We start from the raw sequence: 22,723 nt of genomic DNA, 5'->3' as shown, positions 1-22,723 counted from the left end.
GTTAACATTTTGGGTTGATGACCCTTCGTCAGAACTGAAGAGTATTCGGAAAGAACAGATTCTTAACAAGCACTGAAAGGGGGAGGGGAAGAAAGAACAAAAGGGAAAGTCTGTGATAGATTGGAAGACAGGAAAAGATTAAAAACACAAAAGGGATGATGGCCCAAATTCAAATGGTAATTGCCAGGAGTTCGAAAAACATTAGTCAAGATAGGGTGTGAATGGTGGGATAATGACCAACTGCCATTAGAGACAAGGAGAGAAAAAAAGAAACAGGTTCTGTGGGGGAGGGGGGGGGGGGGAAGGGATCCAAAGATTGGCAATGGTTACACTCTGAAATTTTTTAACTCAATGTTGAGTCCAGAAGACTGTAAAGTGCCTAAACGAAAGATGAGGTGCTGTTCCTCGAGCTTACGTTGAGCTTCATTGGAACAGTGTAAGAGACCAAAGATAGAGGGGTCAGAGTGGGAATAGAGTGGAGAATTAAAGTGACAGGCGACCGGAAGCTCGGTCACATTTGTGGAATGAACAGGAGGTGCTCTGCAAAGCAGTCACCCAATCTACGCTTGGTCTCCCCAATGTAGAGGAGACCACATCGTGAGCAGCGAATACAGTATACTAAATTGAAAGTATAACAAGTAATCGCTGTTTCACCTGGAAGGCGTATTTGGGGCCCTGAATAGTGGGAAGGGAGGAGGTAAAAGGGCAGCTGTTGAATCTCCTGTGCTTGCACGGAAAAGTGCCGTGGGAAGAGTGGGGGTGACTGCGAAATTGATCAAGGTGTCGCGGAGGGAGCAGTCTCTTTGGAATGCTGAGGGGGAGGGGAGGGGAAGATGTGATTGGTGGTGGGATCACACTGAAGGTGGCAGAAATGGAGGAGGATGATCTGTTGAACGTGGGACTTAAGACATGTGTGTAAAGGGCACAATTTCTAAATTTGCAGATGACACAAAACTTGGTTGTATAATGAACAGTGAGGAGGATAGTGATAAATTTCAAGAAGACAGACAGGCTGCTGGAATGGGCAGATGAAATTTAATGCAGAAAAGTGTGAAGTGATACATTTTGGTAGGAAGAATGAGGAGAGTCAATATAAACGAAAGGGTACAATTCTAAAGGGAGTGCAGGAACAGAGAGACCTGGGTATATGTGCACAAATCATTGAAGGTGGCAGGGCAGTTTGAGAAAGCGGTTCAAAAAAGCAGATAGGAACCTGGGCTTCATAAATAGAGATAGAGTACAAAACCAAGGAAGCTATGATGAACCTTTATAAAACACTGCTTAGGCCTCAACTGGAGTATTGTGTCCAATTCTGGGTACCACACTTTAGGAAGGATGTGAAGGCCTTAAAGAAGGTGCAGGAAAGATTTACAAGAATGATTCCAGAGATGAGCGACCTCAGTTATGTGGATAGACTGGAGAAGCTGGGGTTGTTCTCCTTAGAGCAGAGAAGGTTGAGAGATTTGCTAGAGGTGTTCAAAATCATGAGGGGTCTGGACAGAGTAGATGAAGAGAAATTGTTTCCATTGGTGGAAGGGTTGAGAGCCAGAGGCCACAGATTTAAGGTGATTGGCAGAACCACCAAAGGTGACATAAGGAACAACTTTTTTATGCTGCGAGTGGCTAGGATCTGGAATTCACTGCCTGTAAGAAACAGATTCAATTGTGGCTTTCAAAAGGGAATTGGATACGTACCTGAAGGAAAACAATTTGCAGGGCTAAGAGGAAAATGCGGCAAAGGGACTAAGGCTATAATGAGGTCTGGAGCTGAGTGGTCTTGGCGGAACCCAAACTGAGCACCAGTGAGCAGGTTATTGGTCAGTAAGTGCCACTTGGTAGGTATCGTCAACAGTACTATCATCACTTTAGAAAGATTTGGATTTATGTAGCACATTTCATGACCACCAGACATCTCAAAAGTGTTTTTTGGAGTGTAGTCACTGTTATAAAGTGGGAAACACAGCAGTTTGTGCAAAAGCAAGCTCCCACAACCAGCTAATCTGTTTTTTTTTTTGTTATACTTATTGAGGGATAAATATTGGCCAGGACAACAGGGATAATTCCCCTACTCTTCTTTGAAATAGTGCCATGGGATCTTTTAAGTCCACTTGATAGAACAGACAGGGCCTCAGTTTGACATCTTATCTGAAAGATGGCACCTCTGATAGTGCAGCGCTCCCTCAGCACTGCACTGGAGTGTCAGCCTAGATTTTTGTACTCCAGTCCCTGGAGTTGGACTTGACCCCACAACCTTCTGACTCACGAGGCAAGAGTGCTACCCACTGAGCCATAGCTGACACTTTGCTGATGATTGAGAGGAGATTGATGGGGTGGTAATTGGCCAGATTGTATTTGTCCCACTTTTTGTGGACAGGACATACCTGGATAGTTTTCCACGTAATTAATTCTGTGTCACCTAAAGATGCCCAAGTAAATAACAGCCAATTCACACACTGCAGTTGTTAGGACTCAAAGCTTATTTTTTCATAACATGTGCCTTGAGACTCATTCATTTAAATTCCCTAAGACAACAAATAATCACTCCAATTAAAGATTATATGCCCCCTCCTACGAACAAGAAGCTTGAGCAGGTACTTTTCAACTACAGTAAATGCTCTTCTTTAAACCAAATGTAAAAGTTAAAATGGTTACTGTTCCACACAGGTTAATCTTTTAGTAACAAATTCTGCATACTTAGAGGAAAGTATATTAACCCAGCATTTCCTGGAAGCGCATTCTGAAACCGAATTTCTGCTTTTCGAGCAACGGCATTATAATTAGTTACTTGATTTACTCTAAGGAGATTACACTGGGCACGGAAAGAGATTACAGTTGAAGCACTCTGAGCACCGCACAGCAATGTACTAGCAGTCCCCAAGACTCAGAATATTTCCCAACACCTCCCCTGGACAACAAAGGGACGAGAAGTCTCATTGTACAACACGGTGGTTGAAGGGAAGAAAAAGATGAATCCGACAACACTGTACAGTAAAGAAAAGAAAGGCAGTTGGGAGCCAGATTAATAACACAAGACCAATTAACAGATTCTCTATGTCTGCTTGTCACATGCCCACCCATGTTGCCTAGCAACAGGACAACTCACTAAAAGTTCGCCAAGAAGAATTTCAAATCTGTAGCTGAGTGGGGCTTTGTGCAATGGAGAAAATATCGGTTTACTAAGTCATATTGTGGGGAAATACAGTAAAACCTTTCACCTGATGCATGGTTCATCTTGTTGAAGGAAAATGTACTACATCTGTTTTTAATTTACAAAACTACATTAGATATAGGGAAATCGTAAACTCCTGTTGAACAGATTGCGGTTTATTGTGAATAGCAGAATTTAGCCATACGATTCCCATTTACACGCACCACTTTTACCTGGTACTTTCCGCTGGTTTCCTTATTCATTTGTTTTTCAGATCCTATTTTATAGGTTTGCAGTGTAAATAGGTGTAAATTCGAAAGAGCTGTTATAGTTAAGTGCTGATTAAATTGCAGGACATGGCTATGTTATTACCCATTAAAAACAGACTCTGTTATTTTTAAAACATCACTTACTGGTTAATAACTTCTTCCAGAATATTCGAAAATCAGTGGTAAATAATATTTCCTAAATACCAGAAACAACACTGCAACTATAATATAAGTAATGTTACGAGTTCCCAAAAGCACTGCAAATACATATTTCCTCTAAATAACGCGTTAAGCAAAACTACACACATTATTCAGTTCATTAGAATAGATATGATAGTATAGGTGTAAATGTTTCTACATAAAGTAGAAACTTGACAAACTTCTACACCTTCTTACCTTCTGAGCTCCACTGAACTAGAAGCAAAGTTACCAGGAAAAAGAGGAAGAATGTCTGGCCGGCCATGCTGCAGCCTTGTGCTGGAGTCTTCCCCAGCTCCTGCTGAAGCTGGCTTTGTAAGAAAAGTTGTGGAACCTGGTTGATGTAGAGCTCGATCTGTCTCTTTTTTTTCTCCTGATGCTAGCTGGGAAAAGGCGTGTTCGAAAGTCGGGACATTGCGTTTGCACTAGAACCGCTCAGCGCTAAAGCTCTGCGCACGGAGGCCCTGGAAGCAGTATAACGCAGAGCCGCCTGCTCTAACAGGGAGCTGTCTGCAAACCCTACTGAACCGTTATTACCACACTTGTAAACAATAGGTTAGTACAAAATACTGGCACGGCCACCTGTAGAAATCTCTAGCACTTCATTCTAATTTATTAACTGAGACAGTTTGGTTCAATACCCTTCGAAATTTGAAATTAAATGACTAATTCTATAACATTACGCAGGTTATGAAATACGTTGGAAAGGTTTTATACAAACTTTTTTCTCTAAGTGCTCTTCCCCTCTCACTTTCCTGCATATTTGCTGTGGTAATGATTTACGTTATTTCCCAACTAGATAAATCGGCATTTTATCTGTAATGAATTTAAATTGTGGAAGTATGTTTATATTTTACATTGTTTTGCTCAGTTAGATACGTGCCAATAATATGCACTGTTTATCGGTATGGAATGTGCTTATTTTACCAATCTGTCCGTTGTAAGACCTATTTTGTTAGTTATCTCAAGACATTGATTTACTGTTGTTTCCCGGTGTGGTGCTGCAGGGGGCTGTGCCTGTTATCCATGTTCAGGGCGGCTCGGTGTTGGTACGGCACAGCACCGGGGTCAAGCCTTGGCGCTGCAGTACAGCACGAGGGACAGATCAGCATATTCAATGAGCTTCCTGACACATCCCCATCACAAAGAGCAAATCTCCCCACTCCCTCCATCATCAGCAATGCCCCAGTCACCGCTCCCCCTCCCCATCCTCCAACAGAACCGATAGCCATCACTTAACTTACCAGAATGGACCCTAAAACTGAAAAAAAGTTCTCAAACCTCCATTAAACTTTGCTTTCTTTTGTTGCCCTTTTGTTTTATTGTTGCCAACTTGATGACATTCTTGTCGTGGTTTCACAGCTAGTGTCAGGCTGACCAAATGTAACCAGCTGCGTTTCTTTATGAGGCTGGTGATAAAGCAGCTAATCCCACTGCTGCCCCGGGAAGAGGGAACCAAAGGATAGCGCCAAATGTGATTTCAAATAGTAATAAAAAAATAAGTAAATTATTTGCCATAGAGGTGTAAACGTGTCTTTGAAATCCTGCTCAAGACTTGCATAAAAAAGACACGTTAAACTATACTGATCGATTTCCAGACAATGAGCTGTTTAAATGATGTCTTTCCCCACATATTTTACAGTCTGACTCACTCTGCTGATGTCGGGCTCATACTGCCCTATTTCCTACAACTTGTTCATTTATTTAATAAATGCAGAATCAGCCAATTAATGTTACACCCGGACAAGTCAATGCATTCGGTTTAATGATTCAAATAGGAAAATGTTTAGCGTGATACAAAAACAATATGTACTTCTATTTCAAAATAAATTGTTGTAAATACATAGGAGGTCGAACTGTATCGGGAATTGTGTAGCCAAACTATCATCAAACGTTTTGGCGAAACTCGCGTTGGACGGCGGCGGCATTATCAACCTGACGGGCTAGTTCGCAAAAACACTTTAGATGGTCCATAAAAGCATTTTACTGTATTGTGTGCCTCCTCATTTAAGATAACTATTTCTGTTTTGTAACAATGTGCATTAGGTCCATTTGAAGTAAATTATGGATGGTGACCTATATGTTTATGCCTCATACTGAAATACTGCAGTATATAAATAGGAAGACAACGTGCTCATTTAGTGTTAGAAGTTCAGGCAGTGATATTTATCAATACCCGTTCAATTCAAACGGTAAATTATAACAGCATTATCTCTGTTAACAATGTATGTTGATTTGTAAATCAAAAGAACTTTCTCCAGTTATTTCCTGGCATGCTTATCCACTTTACTACTATCCTCGTGTAATTGCAGAGATTAATATGAAACCAAGATATTAAAAGGTGCGATGGGCTAAGTTAATTTTTGACAGTCTTCTGACAAAGTCCATATTACCAGATTTATGAAAGCAGTAAATTATTAATGTAGGGAAAAACAAAGTTATCTTTGAAGTCAATTAGAAGACTGAACAAGCCTGGTCAGCAACCATCAATATTATTAGAATATGCTTTAGCTTGCATTTTATCCGTGAGAAAATACATTATTAGCATCAAAACTTTGGATTTTATTTTGAGATGGTAGTTAAATACAGTCAAATCCACTACATGGCAAGTCCGAGCTAAGGACATTCCAATATTAGAAGTTTCTGCCACATGTAAACCTAGATAGAAACATTCTATTTATACAGTAAATATCTGTTATATTTTCTGCTGACTCAATGAAATTTGTCTCCCAAATTGGGGGTTGTTAAAATGGCATTCACTTGTTTAGAAGTAATAATAAGGATCGGAATACACGTTCAACGGGTTACGTTTGAAATCCCTCAAATGCGCATAGTTTTAAAAAGAGAAAGATCTGCTTTTCATTTCTCGCCAAGTCCAACTACCAACCAAACCCGGTCTTTTATCATTTGGGTTTTTTTCATCAATTTTTTATTTAGGAAAAATGCTAATCAACTTCGTTAAAAAAGGGAAAGGGCAAAATTGTTGTCATTCACTTGCAATGTGCACAGAAATAGTTTAATCATCATTCTATTGATTCTTAGTAGAGTTAACCCCCGAGTGTTTAAAGTTGTGACTTGTTCGCTAAATTGTTTATAAAGGATGGTAGATAAAAGTGAAAATGAATCTGGTTCTTCTACATTTCATGAGATTTTATTTTGTTGCTAATTGTATTGGCTACTTTACACGCGCTAAATCTATATTAAGCCCACCCCACCCACCCTCTTACTCCTGTCTCCTCACGCTTTGAATATGACAGTAAACATCGGGCTGGCTGTTCGATTAGGATTTGTGAAGTAAGCATATGTCAATACACAGTGCTTTCCGTTTTTCTATTTTGGTGTGACGCGACATCACAAGAGTTTTTTAAATGAATTTTGAAGGGTCACTGCCCCTGAATAGAATAACTCATTTGAATGAATTGTTCAATGAAAGTTTATGTAATGTTTTCTGACTAGGCGCTGGTGTATAGAGGCTGATATTAATGCGGGCTGAGTTTAGTTTAGCTGAGCCTGCTCAGGGGCTCGACATCTTCCGTCCCAACTTCAGATAACCCCTCTCCCTACACGGCAAATTCAGCGCATTCTGCATTGTTCACAACACTGCAGGACAGTGAATGAGCTTTTTAAACCTGAAACGTGTCCTGACACAGCAGGTAGCAAAATGACTTAAATATCTTACTTAATAATATAGAAAAGGCGACACTGAAAGACAGCTGTCCAAATGTTTCTAAAGTAGCTAACTTCTACTTCACATTAAAGGTCTTTGTTGCACACCCTACATAAAAATACGACTGATACATCTTTCAGAATCAATTCTTTAAAGAACCGCTTCTGATGGGCGCAATGAAAGAGCTAAATTGTTGATTTCATTGAGACGTTAGAAACGTCGAATTTCAACGGTTTCCTGTTAAAACGATCTTGGTAACAAATGATTCCGTGTTCAGCACTCGTTTTTATAGCTTTCGGTCCGAACCGTGTAATTCCTAATGCACTCCTTCGTCCCCATTAAGGCCAACTGCTGTCTAAGCTCGCTGAAACAATATTCCTATCACAATTAGCCTCATATTTGGACTGTGACAGTTCGCCTGTGTGCATGTAAACTAACACAATACTTGAGGTCAAATCCAAAAAAGACCCATTCATTTTGTTCAAGAAAAAAACGGTTATCTTATCAGGGAAGTACGAAATTAAAGGGCTTGAGTTCTCTGGGGCTGTTATCTTGCAAGAAAGAAATTCTTCCTTGGGTAAATTGAGATATTCAAGCAATCATTTGAGATAGCTGAAAGAAGTGGCCTTACATAGAATGTAGAGATCATTTCAATCTATTTGACCAGTCCCAAAGTTTAAACAATACTATACACCATTCTATCACTCTCCTTTACTTTCTCTCTCAAATATCTATCTATCCTGGTTCCTTCTTGCACTTGCAAACATCTTCCTCCAATATCACCCCAGGTGGATTGTTCCATATATTCACCAAACTCTGTACATTTACTTACAATCTGTCTGTTTCCTTTCCCTCTCCTGAGTTAGGGTCTGTAGCCATATCAAAGATAATTTATTTACAGTGCTTAGAAATTTGAGTACCTCAAATACCCCCGAGCCTTGTTTTATCCAGTGCAATACCCCTGAACCTTGTTTTATCCAGTGCAAACATTCCCAGTTTGCATAGCCTCTCCTTATAGCTAATGTTTAATTATCAATACCACTTCAGTTAGAAAGACTAGCATTTATATAGCATCTTTAATGACCTCAGGACATCCCAAAGCGCTTTACAGCCATTGAAGTACTTTTGAAGTGTAGACACTGTTGTAACGTAGGAAACATGGCAGCCAATTTGTGCACAAGTTTCCACAAACAGCCATGTGATAATGACCAGATAATCAGTATTTTTAGTGATGTTGATTGAGGGACAAATATTGGTCAGGATACCAGGGATAACTCCCCTGCTCTTCTTTGAAATATGCCTCGGTATCTTTTACGTCCACCTGAGAGGGCAGATGGGCCCTCAGTGTAACATCTCATCCGAAAGACGGCACCTCCGACAATGCAGCACTTCCTCAGTACTACACTGGGGTGTCAGCCTAGATTTTTGTGCTCAAGTCTCTGGAGTGGGACTAGAAACCACAACCTGCTGACTCAGAGGTAAGAGTGCCACCAACTGAGCCACAGCTGGCATTCAACTCATTCTTTACATGGCTAATTCCATAAATCCTGGGCTCAGAATAGAATTCATGCTTGAAAGGAATGTGTTTCAGAGATGTACAACATTATAGCCCCAATTTTCTGTTCTGAACTCCCTTTGAGTGTAGCTGCAAACTGAATACGCAAGATTGCAAAATTATACCGTATGTCCTCACCAATGCCAGGATGTCCTATTGGTGGTTGTGCCTTCAGTTGTGCAGGCTCCAAGCTCTTTGATTCCCTTCTGAAACGTCTTTGCCTCTCTACTTCTCTCTCCTCCTTTAAGATACTCCTTACAAGCTACCACTTTGACCAAGTTTTTAATCATCTGTCCTAATATCTCCTTATGTGGCTTGGAGTCAAATTTGTTTAATAACGCTCTTGTGAAGCACCTTGGGATGTTCTACTGCATTAAAGGTGCAATATAAATGCAAGTTGTTGTTGTTGTAGTATGATTATCAAAACTATATAGTACTCCAGATGGGGTTTGTATGAGCATATATTACTTCCGAGGATTTGTGCTTTAACTCTCAGACTATATACCCTAAGTTCTTGCTTGCTTTATGTGCTAATAGTTCCCTCAGATCCCTCCCCCAGGTTGTGTTTTATGTAATAATATTATTTAGGTCATATTTACAATCCTTATTATCTTTCCCCAATCTCATCAATTTGCCCAGTGGCAACTTGGCTCAAGGCAGCACCCTCATATCTAAATTGGAAGGATATGGGGTGAAAGTGACTCTAGAACTTATGTAATCTAGGTAGAATGCTGCATTGCCAGAGGTGCCACTTTTCAGATGGGCCGTTAAATCACTGCCCCATCTAACTGTTGACGTGGCCATAAATGATTCCTTACCCTAATTTGAAGAAGAGCTCCAAAGATTTTTAATGTAAAAATTGCCTCTTACTGGGTTGAGGGCCTTCTAGCTTTATGAAAGGGACTTGAAGAGAGGAAGGGGTTGTCATTATCAGGGCCTCTCCCTCCAACATTGGTAATACTAAGCTAGCCACCACTGCCCCTGGGTGTACCACTAGCTCTCACCTGGTGATCCTTGGGTCTGTGGTAGTTGAGATGGAAGGGAGGGAAATCAGCTTGTTTCTTGGGCCTTGCAAGGAGCTGTCAAGAGGCAAGCAGTCAAGGTCTCTATTGTGGCGGGGGGGTGGCAGGAAAATTGTCCATGGTGTTGGCATAGGCAGGGATGTGGTTAGGTGTCCCTGCCCCACTTCCTTTATTTTCCATCGCTATACGGTATAGTGGAGGAAAATCTCGCCTGCAATCTACAGATTTCTTGGAGCCACTGTTAGTTGTGCACTTCAGAAGGTGGGAACTGCTCTTGGTAACCCTTTGTTTCTACTTGTTTTGGCAGAGAAAGGGGGTCTGAGGAGGGATCAGAGGCACATCCATTTGCACTGCCTTACCCGCTCTCACCAAACCAGCTGTGTTCATAGAAACATAGAAAATAGGAGCAGTAGTAGGTCATTCGGCCCTTCGAGTCTGCACCGTCATTCAATATGATCATGGCTGATCCTCTATCTCAACACCATATTCCCACTTTCCCCCCCACCCCTTGATGTCTTTTGTTTCTAGAAATCTATCTATCTGCCTATTAAATATATTCAGTGACTTGACCTCCACAGCCTTCTGTGGTAGAGAATTCCACAGGTTCACCACCCTCTGAGTGAAAAACATTCTCCTCATCTCGGTCCTAAATTTCCTACCCCGTAACCTGAGACTGTGACCTCTTGTTCTAGACTTCCCAGCCACCAAGACACTCATCTTCATGAAGGGAGCAGTCATAGAGTCCTGGAACTTTCAGACAAGATTGATGACAACACTCTACCAGTGGGTGTGGTGATCACAACCTTAAATTAATATGCAGCTTTGGATCATTGCAAGTTACCTCAGGGTATATATGCCAAATTAGTCAATCTGCAGTGCACCACTACAGATGCCTTGTTTGTCAGGTTCAACTCTTTTGAAGCAGTCAGCAGCATAAGAACATACTGCACTTTTTTCTGTGTAACATGTATCCTCAAAATGCAGGGCATTTAAGATGGCATGCATGTGGCCATACAGATCCCTATGCCCAATTACAAAGTCTTCATGAACAGCAGGGGATTCCATACTATCATTGTGTGGCTCATCTGTGATGATGCAAGTGAATGCCCACTAATCTGGTGGTAATCATAAATCCTTCATTTTATGGCAATCTACCGTCCTATCATTATTTACTGAGAGAGGAAAATTGGATGAATGTCTTCTTGGTGACCAAGAATACTTTTTTAAGACAAGGTTAATGACTCCTTTCAAACACCCACATAAAGCTGGAGGGCCCTTAGTCCAGATTATCATTCCATGATGGCTCAGTAGATAAATACAACAGGAGTTGTACTGATGAATTCAAATCCAACATAATTTGAATCAAACTCTTTATATAGGGTGAAGTTGTGGACATATTGAAGGAGGGAGTTGAAGTTCAAGAAGAAGACTCACTATTGGGCAATCAATGCCAGCCCTGCTAACGACGTCCATATCCGGAGAATGAATGTATCTACAGTCTAGAAAGAATATAAGAACATAAGAAATAGGAGCAGAAGTAAGCCATATGGCCCCTCGATTTTGCTCCACCATTCAATAAGATCATGGCTGATCATCGACCGCAACTCCACTTTCCCGGCCGATTTCCATATCCTTTAATTCCCCTAAAATCCAAAAATCTATCTAACTCAGCTTTGAATATACTCAACGACTCAGCATCCAAGTTCTCTGGGGCTGAGAATGCCAAAGATTCACAACCCTCTGAGTGAAGAAATTCCTCCTCATCTTGGTCTTAAATGGCCTACCCCTTATCCTGAGACTATGCCCCTAGTTCTACAAACTCCAGCCAGGGGAAACAACCACTCAGCATCTAGCCTGTCAGAATCTTGTACGTTTCAATGAGATTGCCCGCCTCTCATAGAAACATAGAAACATAGCAACTAGGTGCAGGAGTAGGCCATTCGGCCCTTCTAGCCTGCACCGCCATTCAATGAGTTCATGGCTGAACATGCAACTTCAGTACCCCATTCCTGCTTTCTCACCATACCCCTTGATTCCCCTAGTAGTAAGGACTTCATCGAACTCCTTTTTGAATATATTTAGTGAATTGGCCTCAACAACTTTCTGTGGTAGAGAATTCCACAGGTTCACCACTCTCTGGGTTAAGAAATTCCTCCTCATCTCGGTCCTAAATGGCTTCCCCCTTATCCTTAGACTGTGTCCCCTGGTTCTGGACTTCCCCAACATTGGGAACATTCTTCCTGCATCTAACCTGTCTAAACCCGTCAGAATTTTAAACGTTTCTATGAGGTCCCCTCTCATTCTTCTGAACTCCAGTGAATACAAACCCAGTTGATCCAGTCTTTCTTGATAGGTCAGTCCCGCCATCCCGGGAATCAGTCTGGTGAACCTTCGCTGCACTCCCTCAATAGCAAGAATGTCCTTCCTCAGGTTAGGAGACCAAAACTGTACACAATACTCCAGATGTGGCCTCACCAAGGCCCTGTACAATTATAGCAACACCTCCCTGCCCCTGTACTCAAATCCCCTCGCTATGAAGGCCAACATGCCATTTGCTTTCTTAACCGCCTGCTGTACCTGCATGCCAACCTTCAATGACTGATGTACCATGACACCCAGGTCTCTTTGCACCTCCCCTTTTCCTAATCTGTCACCATTCAGATAATAGTCTGTCTCTCTGTTTTTACCACCAAAGTGGATAACCTCACATTTATCCACATTATACTTCATCTGCCATGCATTTGCCCACTCACCTAACCTATCCAAGTCACTCTGCAGCCTCATAGCATCCTCCTCGCAGCTCACACTGCCACCCAACTTAGTGTCATCCGCAAATTTGGAGATACTACATTTAATCCCCTCGTCTAAATCATTAATGTACAGTGTAAACAGCTGGGGCCCCAGCACAGAACCTTGCGGTACCCCACTAGTCACTGCCTGCCATTCTGAAAAGTCCCCATTTACTCCTACTCTTTGCTTCCTGTCTGACAACCAGTTCTCAATCCATGTCAGCACACTACCCCCAATCCCATGTGCTTTAACTTTGCACATTAATCTCTTGTGTGGGACCTTGTCGAAAGCCTTCTGAAAGTCCAAATATACCACATCAACTGGTTCTCCCTTGTCCACTCTACTGGAAATATCCTCAAAAAATTCCAGAAGATTTGTCAAGCATGATTTCCCTTTCACAAATCCATGCTGACTTGGACCTATCATATTACCTCTTTCCAAATGCACATCCTTAATAACTGATTCCATTATTTTACCCACTACCGATGTCAGGCTGACCGGTCTATAATTCCCTGTTTTCTCTCTCCCTCCTTTTTTAAAAAGTGGGGTTACATTGGCTACCCTCCACTCCATAGGAACTGATCCAGAGTCAATGGAATGTTGGAAAATGACTGTCAATGCATCCACTATTTCCAAGGCCACCTCCTTAAGTACTCTGGGATGCAGTCCATCAGGCCCTGGGGATTTATCGGCCTTCAATCCCATCAATTTCCCCAACACAATTTCCCGACTAATAAGGATTTCCCTCAGTTCCTCCTCCTTACTAGACCCTCCGACCCCTTTTATATCCGGAAGGTTGTTTGTGTCCTCCTCATTGAATACCGAACCAAAGTACTTGTTCAATTGGTCCGCCATTTCTTTGTTCCCCGTTATGACTTCCCCTGATTCTGACTGCAGGGGACCTACGTTTGTCTTTACTAACCTTTTTCTCTTTACATATCTATAGAAACTTTTGCAATCCGTCTTAATGTTCCCTGCAAGCTTCTTCTCGTACTCCATTTTCCCTGCCCTAATCAAACCCTTTGACCTCCTCTGCTGAGTTCTAAATTTCTCCCAGTCCCCGGGTTCGCTGCTATTTCTGGCTAATTTGTATGCCACTTCCTTGGCTTTAATGCTATCCCTGATTTCCCTTGATAGCCACGGTTGAGCCACCTTCCCTTTTTTATTTTTACACCAGACAGGAATGTACAATTGTTGTAGTTCATCCATGCGGTCTCTAAATGTCTGCCATTACCCATCCACAGTCAACCCCTTCAGTATCATTCGCCAATCTATCCTAGCCAATTCACGCCTCATACCTTCAAAGTTACCCTTCTTTAAGTTCTGGACCATGGTCTCTGAATTAACTGTTTCATTCTCCATATTATGGTCACTCTTCCCCAAGGGGCCTCGCACAACGAGATTGCTAATTAATCCTCTCTCATTACACAACACCCAGTCTAAGATGGCCTCCCCCCTAGTTGGTTCCTCGATATATTGGTCTAAAAAACCATCCCTTATGCACTCCAGGAAATCCTCCTCCACTGTATTGCTTCCAGTTTGGTTAACCCAATCTATGTGCATATTAAAGTCACCCAGTATAACTGCTGCACCTTTATTGCACGCACCCCTAATTTCATGTTTGATGCCCTCCCCAACATCACTACTACTGTTTGGAGGTCTGTACACAACTCCCACTAACATTTTTTGCCCTTTGGTATTCTGCAGCTCTACCCATATAGATTCCACATCATCCAAGCTAATGTCCTTCCGAACTATTGCCTTAATTTGCTCCTTAACCAGCAATGCTACCCCACCTCCTTTTCCTTTTATTCTATCTTTCCTGAATGTTGAATACCCCTGGATGTTGAGTTCCCAGCCCTGATCATCCTGGAGCCACGTCTCCGTAATCCCAATCACATCATATTTGTTAACATCTATTTGCACAGTTAATTCATCCACCTTATTGCGGATACTCCTTGCATTAAGACACAAAGCCTTCAGGCTTGTTTTTTTAACACCCTTTATCCTTTTAGAATTTTGCTGTACTGTGGCCCTTTTTGTTCTTTGCCTTGGGTTTCTCTGCCCTCCACTTTTCCTCATCTCCTTTCTGTCTTTTGCTTTTGCCTCCTTTTTGTTTCCCTCTGTCTCCCTGCATTGGTTCCCATCCCCCTGCCATATTAGTTTAAATCCTCCCCAACAGCACTAGCAAACACTCCCCCTAGGACATTGGTTCCGGTCCTGCCCAGGTGCAGACCGTCCGGTTTGTACTGGTCCCACCTCCCCCAGAACCGGTTCCAATGCCCCAGGAATTTGAATCCCTCCCTGCTGCACCACTGCTCAAGCCACGTATTCATCTGCGCTGTCCTGCGATTCCTACTCTGACTATCATGTGGCACTGGTAGCAATCCCGAGATTACTACTTTTGAGGTCCTACTTTTTAATTTAGCTCCTAGCTGCTTAAATTCGTTTCGTAGGACCTCATCCCTTTTTTTACCTATGTCGTTGGTACCAATGTGCACCACGACAACTGGCTGTTCTCCCTCCATTTTTAGAATGTCCTGCACCCGCTCCGAGACATCCTTGACCCTTGCACCAGGGAGGCAACATACCATCCTGGAGTCTCGGTTGCAGCCGCAGAAACGCCTATCTATTCCCCTCACCATTGAATCCCCAATCACTATTGCTCTCCCACTCTTTTTCCTGCCCTCCTGTGCAGCAGAGCCAGCCATGGTGCCATGAACTTGGCTGCTGCTGCCCTCCCCTGATGAGTCATCCCCCTCAATAGTACCCAAAGCAGTGTATCTGTTTTGCAGGGGGATGACCACATGGGACTCCTGCACTACCTTCCTTGCACTGCTCTTCCTGTTGGTCTTCCATTCCCTATCTGGCTGTGGACCCTTTCCCTGCGGTACGACCAACTCGCTACACGTGATACTCACGTCATTCTCAGCATCGTGGATGCTCCAGAGTGAATCTACCCTCAGCTCCAACTCCGCAACGCGGACCGTCAGGAGCTTGAGGTGGATACACTTCCTGCAGATATAGTCGTTAGAGACACTGGTGTCGTCCCTGAGTTCCCACATGGTACCCACATTCTTCTAAACTCCAGAGAGTATAGTCCCAATCTGTACAATCAGTCCTCTCATCCCAGGAATCATCTAGTGAACCTTCGTTGCATTGCCTCCAAGGCAAGTATATTGTTCCTTAAATAAGGAGACCAAAATTGTGCACAGTACTCTAGGTGCAGTCACAGCAAAGTGCTGTACAATTGTAGTAAGACTTTCTTACTCTTGTACTCCAACCCCCTTGCAATAAAGGCCAACATGCCATTTATTGCTTGCTGTACCCGCATGCTAGTTTTCTGCGTTTCTTGCACGAGGACACCCAAATCTTTCTGAACACCAACATTTAAAAGTTTCTCACCATTTAAAAAATATTCTGTTTTTCTATTCTTCCTACCAAAGTGAATAACCTCACATTTTCCTACATTGTACACCATCTACCACCTTACTGCCCACTTACTTAGTCTATTTGTATCCCTTTGCAGACTCTTTGTGTTCTCCTCACAGTACTGCCCTATCTAGCTTTGTATCATCAGCAAATTTGGATACATCACACTTGGTCCCTTCATCCATGTCATTAATATAGATTGTAAATAGCTGAGGCCCCAGCGGTGATCCTTGTGGCACATCACTAGTTACAGCCTGCCAACCTGAAAATGACCCATTTATTCCTACTCTCTGTTTTCTTTCCGTTAACCAATTCTCTATCCATGCTAATACATTACCTCCAATCCCATGAGCCCTTATCTTGTGTAATAACCTTCTATGTGGCACTTTATCAAATGCCTTTTGGAAATCCAAATATATTACATCCACTGGTTCCCCTTTATCTACCCTGCTAGTTACATCCGTAAAAAACTCTAATACATTTGTCAAGCATGATTTCCCTTTCATAAAGCCAAGTTGACTTTGTCTAATCATGTTACGATTTTCTAAGTGTCCTGATACCACTTTCTTAATAATGGATTCCAACATTTTCCCGATGACTGATGTCAGGCTAAGTGGCCGGTAGTTCCCTGTTTTCTCTATCCCTTCTTTCTTGAATAGCGGTGTTACATTTTCTACCTTCCAATCTGCTGGGACTGTTCTAGAATCTGTGGAATTTTGGAAGATCAAAACCAATGCATCCACTATCTCAGCAGTCACCTCTTTTAGAACCCTAGGATGTAGGCAAATACTCAGCAGGTCAGGCGACATCCGTGGAGAGAGAAACAGAATTCATGTCTCAGGTAAAGATGCTGCCTGATTTGCTGAATATTTCCAGCATCTAATAGTGTCATTTCAGATTTACAGCATCCGCTCGCAGAGGGAAGAGGAAGAGGAAGAAACAGAAGAGGAGGAAGCAGAAGAGGGTGAAGCAAAAGGAAGGATGCAACCCAGACAGCCTCTTTCTGGCTGGCATATCTGGGATAGAATCATCCACCAGCAGTCCAGTGACCACAAACCCAATTCCCCTTTCAGCATTTGTCCCACACCTTACCTTCCCTCTGTTACCGACCATCACAGCATCCTCTTGGCCACAATGTTGAAATAAAAGCCATGACAAAGCAAATTTTGCAATCCAACATTATACACCTATCCATCCAATACGACATCAAGAAATCAACTCATCATCCTTAAGCATTCTCTTAGAGGCTGTCTTGTGCGTGCCTTTGCCTATTCTACAGATGACACGCAGTGCTACCCAATGGCTACAGCTTGGCTGGCGAATGGCTGCTGACTTTCAGTGGGGGACATTGCAAATAACCTTGCTGGTCAACCTTGAGGAGCTGGTGGCTGGGAGTGTGAAATTGAGTGACGGTGTTTCTTCTTCTTCTTCTTCACTCTCCTCTCCCTCTTAGCCAACCACTGGCTGGGCAGACTGCATTTCTTGAGTGTGTGAAATGACGAAGGCACAAAGGTGGAGCTGTAGTGAAAGGAGGGCGGGAAAGCAAGAAGTGCCAGTGAAATGGAGGATAACATATGAGAATACCAGAATCTTGTATCCTTTCTGCCCCGCCGCTGTTGCACTGCAGCAATTCTCCAAGGCTTCTTTGAAGCACCTCCCAACCCTGTGACCTCTACTACTGTTATGTATGCAATAAAGGTCCAAACTGAGTACTGTTTAACTAAGCAAGGTATAACCTTGGCTCTGCTTTATTTAGGCCCAAAGTGCCTGACTCTCAAAATGGCTGGCCTTTTATACTTGAGCAGCACCATGTGCGTGCTGCTCAGTGGCCGACAACAATGACGCCATCTGGTGGCTAGAAACATAATGTACATACATAACAATACCCCCCTCTGAGATCTTATCACAGTCTTTCACAGGTTGAGACGGTCCGGTGCTTTGCGCTCCCAGGTTGACCGTCTCAGTTCGATTCCAGCCTTGGGTGAGTGTGTGGGGTCTGTTGTGGCTGATGGCTGGATGACTGACTTGTTGGGGGTGGCATCTTAGGAATTTCAAGTCCATTTTTATTGAACAAGTCCGTGATGGAAATTCCAGGTTCACTGAAGACCCTTCTGTCCTCTGAAGACTGCTGGTAGGTTCGTTGGTCGTTGATGGTTTCTTCATCCAACTGTTCTGGCTCATCTGTGTGCCTCAGCTTGGCTGATCCATGTGTTTCCTGCAAGTTTACCCATTCTTGAGCTTAATAACGAATGCTCTTTGCCCTCCTTGGCCATGACCGTACCAGCGATACATTTGGGACCTTGACCATAGTTCAACACATACACAGGATCATTAACAGAAATCTCATGTGACACAGTTGCATGATCGTGGTACCCTTGTTGACTTTGTCTTCTGTATTCAAAATGATTATTTAAATCCGGGTGTACCAGAGATAGCTTGGTCTTAAGACTTCTTTTCATCATGAGTTCAGCAGGCGAGACCCCTGTGAGTGTGTGGGGTCTTGTCCTGCAACTCAGCAGTATGCAGGACAAGCAGGTCTGCAGTGACCCTTATGCTTTGCTTGATAATTTGTATTGCACATTCAGCTTGCCCGTTGGACGCAGGCTTGAACGGTGCTGACCGTACATGTTTTATGCCATTAAGTTTCACAAACTCTTAAGTCAGCGTGGATTTATGAAAGGGAAATCATGCTTGACAAATCTTCTAGAATTTTTTGAGGATGTGATTGGTAGAGTGGACAAGGGGGAGCCAGTGGATGTGGTGTATTTACATTTTCAAAAGGCTTTTGACAAGCTCCCACACAAGAATTTAATGTGCAAAATTAAAGCACATGGTATTGGGGGTAATGTATTGACGTGGATAGAGAACTGGTTGGCAAACAGGAAGCAAAGAGTAGTAATAAACGGGTCCTTTTCAGAATGGCAGGCAGTGACTAGTGGGGTACCGCAAAGTTCAGTGCTGGGACCCCAGCTCTTTACAATATACATTAGTGATTTAGACAAAGGAATTGAATGTAATATCTCCATGTTTGCAGATGACACTAAGCTGGCTGGCAGTGGGAGCTGTGAGGAGAATGCTAAGAAGCTGCAGAGTGACTTGGACAGGTTAGATGCATGGGCAAATACATGGCAGATGCAGTATAATGTAGATAAATAGAAGGTTATCCACATTGGAGGTAAAAACAGGAAGGCAGATTATTATCTGAATGGTGACCGATTAATAAAAGGGGAGGTGCAATGAGACCTGGTTGTCATGGTACATCAGTCATTGAAAGTTGGCATAGAGGTACAGCAGGTGGTGAAGAAGGCAAATGGCATGCTGGCCTTTATAGCGAGAGAATTTGAGTATAGAGCAGGGAGCTCTTACTACAGTTGAACAGGGCCTTGGTGAGGCCACACTTTGAATATTGTGTACAGTTTTAGTCCCCTAATCTGAGGAAGGACATTTTTGCTATTGAGGGAGTAAAACGAAGGTTTACCAGACTGATGCCCGGGATGACAGGACTGACATATGAAGAAAGATTGGATCGAATAGGCTTATATTCAATGGAATTTAGAAGAATGAGAGGGGATCTTATAGAAACATATAAAATTCTGACAGGATTGGTCAGGTTAGATGCAGGAAGAATGTTCCTGATGTTGGAGAAGTCCAGAACCAGGGGTCACAGTCTAAGGATAAAGGGTAAGCCATTTAGGACCGAGATAAGGAGAAACTTCTTCACTCAGAGAGTTGTGAGCATGTGGAATTCTCTACCGCAGAAAGTTGTTGAGGCCAGTTCGTTAGATATATTCAAAAGGTAGTTAGATGTGGCCCTTACGGCTAAAGGGATCAAGGGGTATGGAGAGAAAGCAGGAATGGGGTACATGATCAGCCTCGGTAGTGCAGGCTCAAAGGGCCGAATGGCCTACTCCTGCACCTATTTTCTATGTTTCTGTGAAACTCCTGACTGGTGAAGCACGACCCATTGTCGCTCACCACTATGTCAGGCAGACCATGTGTCACGAACATGACATTGAGATTCTCTATGGTTGCCGTGGATGTGCTGGATGACATGATTATGCATTCTATCCACTTCGAATAAGCGTCCACCACCACTAAAAACATCTTGCCCAGGAAGCGACCTGCAAAATCTACATGGATCCTGGACCAAGGTTTGGATGGCCATGACCACAGACTCAGCGGCGATTCCACTGGTGCTTTGCTAAACTGCATGCAAGTGTTGCACTGATGCATGCATGCTTCCAGCTCAGAATCAATTCCTGGCCACCATACATGGGACCTGGCGGTGGCCTTCATCATCACTATACCCGGATGTGTGCTGTGTAACTCACGCACAAACCTCTCTCTCCCTTTCTTGGGCATTACAATGCGATTGCCCTACAATATGCAATCTGCTTGAATAGACAGTTCGTCCTTGCGACGAATGTACGGTTTGGCCTCCTCGCACATTTGCTTAGGTATGGCAGACCAATCCCCTTTGAGGATGCAACCCTTTACCATCGATAAAATTGGGTCCTGGCTGGTCCAGGTCTTAACTTGTTGAGCTGTGACAGGGTTTCCTTCACTCTCAAAAGCATCCATGATTAACATTAGATCTGCCGGTTGTGGAGTTTCCACCTCCAGTGTGGGCAACGGCAACCAACTCAAAGCATCGACACAATTCTCTGTGCCAGATCTGTGGTGAATAACATAATCGCAGGCAGATAATGTCAGCACCCACCTTTGGATGCGGGATGAAGCGTTGGTATTGATAGCTTTGCTCTCGGAAAACAATGAAATGAGCGGCTTGTGATCAGTCTCTAATTCGAACCTCAGACCGAACATGTATTGATGCATCTTTTTAACACCGTACACACACACTAAAGCTTCTTTTTCTACCATGTTGTAGGCTCTTCCCACTTTGGACAAACTTTTGGATGCATACATGACAGGTTGAAGTTTCGCCGACTCATTGGCTTGTTGGAGTGCGCAACCAATTCCATATGACGATGCATCACAGGCCAAAACTAAACGTTTACATGGGTCGTAATGTACCAGCAGCTTGTACGAGCAAAGCAGATTGGTGGTATTCTCGAAAGCTCTGTCTTGCGATGCGCCCCACACCCAGTTGTCGCCTTTTCTCAATAGCATGTGCAGTGGTTCTCGTAAGGTGCTCAATTTAGGTAGGAAGTTACCAAAGTAGTTGAGTAGACCCAGGAACGAACGCAGCTCCGTCACATTCTGTGGCTTGGGTACATTCTTGATGGCCTTGGTTTTCACATCAGTAGGTCTGATGCCATCAGCGGCGATTTTCAGTCTGAGCGTTTCAGTCGGAGTCCCACTCTATCCAAACGCAGTAGAACCTCTTCCAGGTTGTTCAGATGTTCCTTGGACTCACGACCGGTGATCAGGATGTCATCTTTGAACATGATGGTTCTGGGAACAGACTTCAATAGACTTTCCATATTCGTCTGGAATATTGTTGCAACCGAGCGAATTCCGAAAGGGCACCTGTAGTAAATTAACAGTCCTTTGTGCGTGTTAATGCACGTAAGTCTCTTCGACGTCTTGACCAACTCCTGTGTCATATAGGCCGACATCAAGTCCAGTTTTGTGAATGACATACCTCCGGCTAGCAATGCAAACAAGTCATCAGCCTTTGGTAACGGGTCTTTTTATACCTGAGCAACACCATATGCATGCTGCTCAGTGGCCTCCAACAATGACGCTGTCTGGTGGCTACAAACAGAATGTACATACATGACAACTACCTAGAATGACAAGGGCAGCAGGCACATGGGAACACCACCACCTCCATATTCCCCTCCAAGTCACACATCATCCTGACTTCATTGTTGCTGGGTGAAAGTCCTGGAACTCCCTCCCTAACAGCAATGTGGGAGTACCTTCACCACATGGACTGCAGTGGTTCAAGAAGGCGACTCATCACCACCTTCACAAGAGCAATTAGGGATGGCCAATACTGGCCTTGCCAGTGATGGCCACATCCCAGGAACAAATTTTTAACAAAGGGCTCAGCCACGCTCCTGCCAAGAATAGCCTGCACTATCTCCTCCAAGGGGGTGAGGTGAGGCTAGGAACGGGAGATGTGCCTCGTGATTTGTACAGATTTTTGGTAGATGAGTGTTTGGGTGGGGGAAGGGGGGGAGTCTTACATTGAGCAATGTGTGAGGCAAGTGATTCAGTTGGTAGGAGATTGCTTTTGAAGATGCATTCACTGACCTTGACCACTGGCTTGAGAGCATGAAGCTTCTTTGGGTACTGGAGCCAGCTGGCTGTGACGGCCTTAGTGATGTAGTCCCACATTATCTCTTTTGGAGGGCCTCTTGGCCCCTGTGGGTAGAGGACCTCTCTTGCAGTGTTGATGTCTTGCACAATGCTGGAATGCTGCATGAGAACTTGGGTGCCCCCTTCCCTTGCTTGCTGAGCCATTTGTGTTAGTGTTGGAGCACTTTCCCATTTTTAGAGGTACAGAAGGGAATTCAGCTTTAAGTGGCTGAAGACTCCCATTTTGAACTTCTTTTTTAATGTTAATTTATTTTTAAAAGGCAGTAAGGTCTGAAAACTAAATGTTTTCACTTCATCTTAATTTTTCTTAGTTCTGAAGGCATTTCCCCTTTAATTCATAGCCTTTTAATTGCC

The 22,723-nt window shown here is 43.3% G+C and overlaps 1 protein-coding gene across 1 annotated transcript in view; it reads right to left on the bottom strand.

Moving 5' to 3' along the window:
- Window positions 1-22,513, bottom strand: part of lrp2a (low density lipoprotein receptor-related protein 2a) — a 522,167-nt gene extending 499,654 nt beyond the window's left edge. Inside the window, exons 1-2 of the mRNA XM_070873618.1 lie at window positions 22,304-22,513; window positions 18,107-18,296 (exon numbers count right to left, since the gene is read on the bottom strand). Of these exons, the coding sequence (XP_070729719.1) occupies window positions 18,107-18,296; window positions 22,304-22,513 (400 nt within the window). The remainder of the gene's footprint in view (window positions 1-18,106; window positions 18,297-22,303) is intronic.
- Between the last annotated feature and the right edge of the window lie 210 nt (window positions 22,514-22,723).

The sequence above is a fragment of the Pristiophorus japonicus genome, chromosome 3 (genome assembly GCF_044704955.1).
Source record: "Pristiophorus japonicus isolate sPriJap1 chromosome 3, sPriJap1.hap1, whole genome shotgun sequence".
NCBI classification, from domain to species: Eukaryota; Metazoa; Chordata; class Chondrichthyes; family Pristiophoridae; genus Pristiophorus; species Pristiophorus japonicus.
Note: the sequence above shows the minus strand (reverse complement) of the source record. Positions and strands in the feature narration are given on the sequence as shown.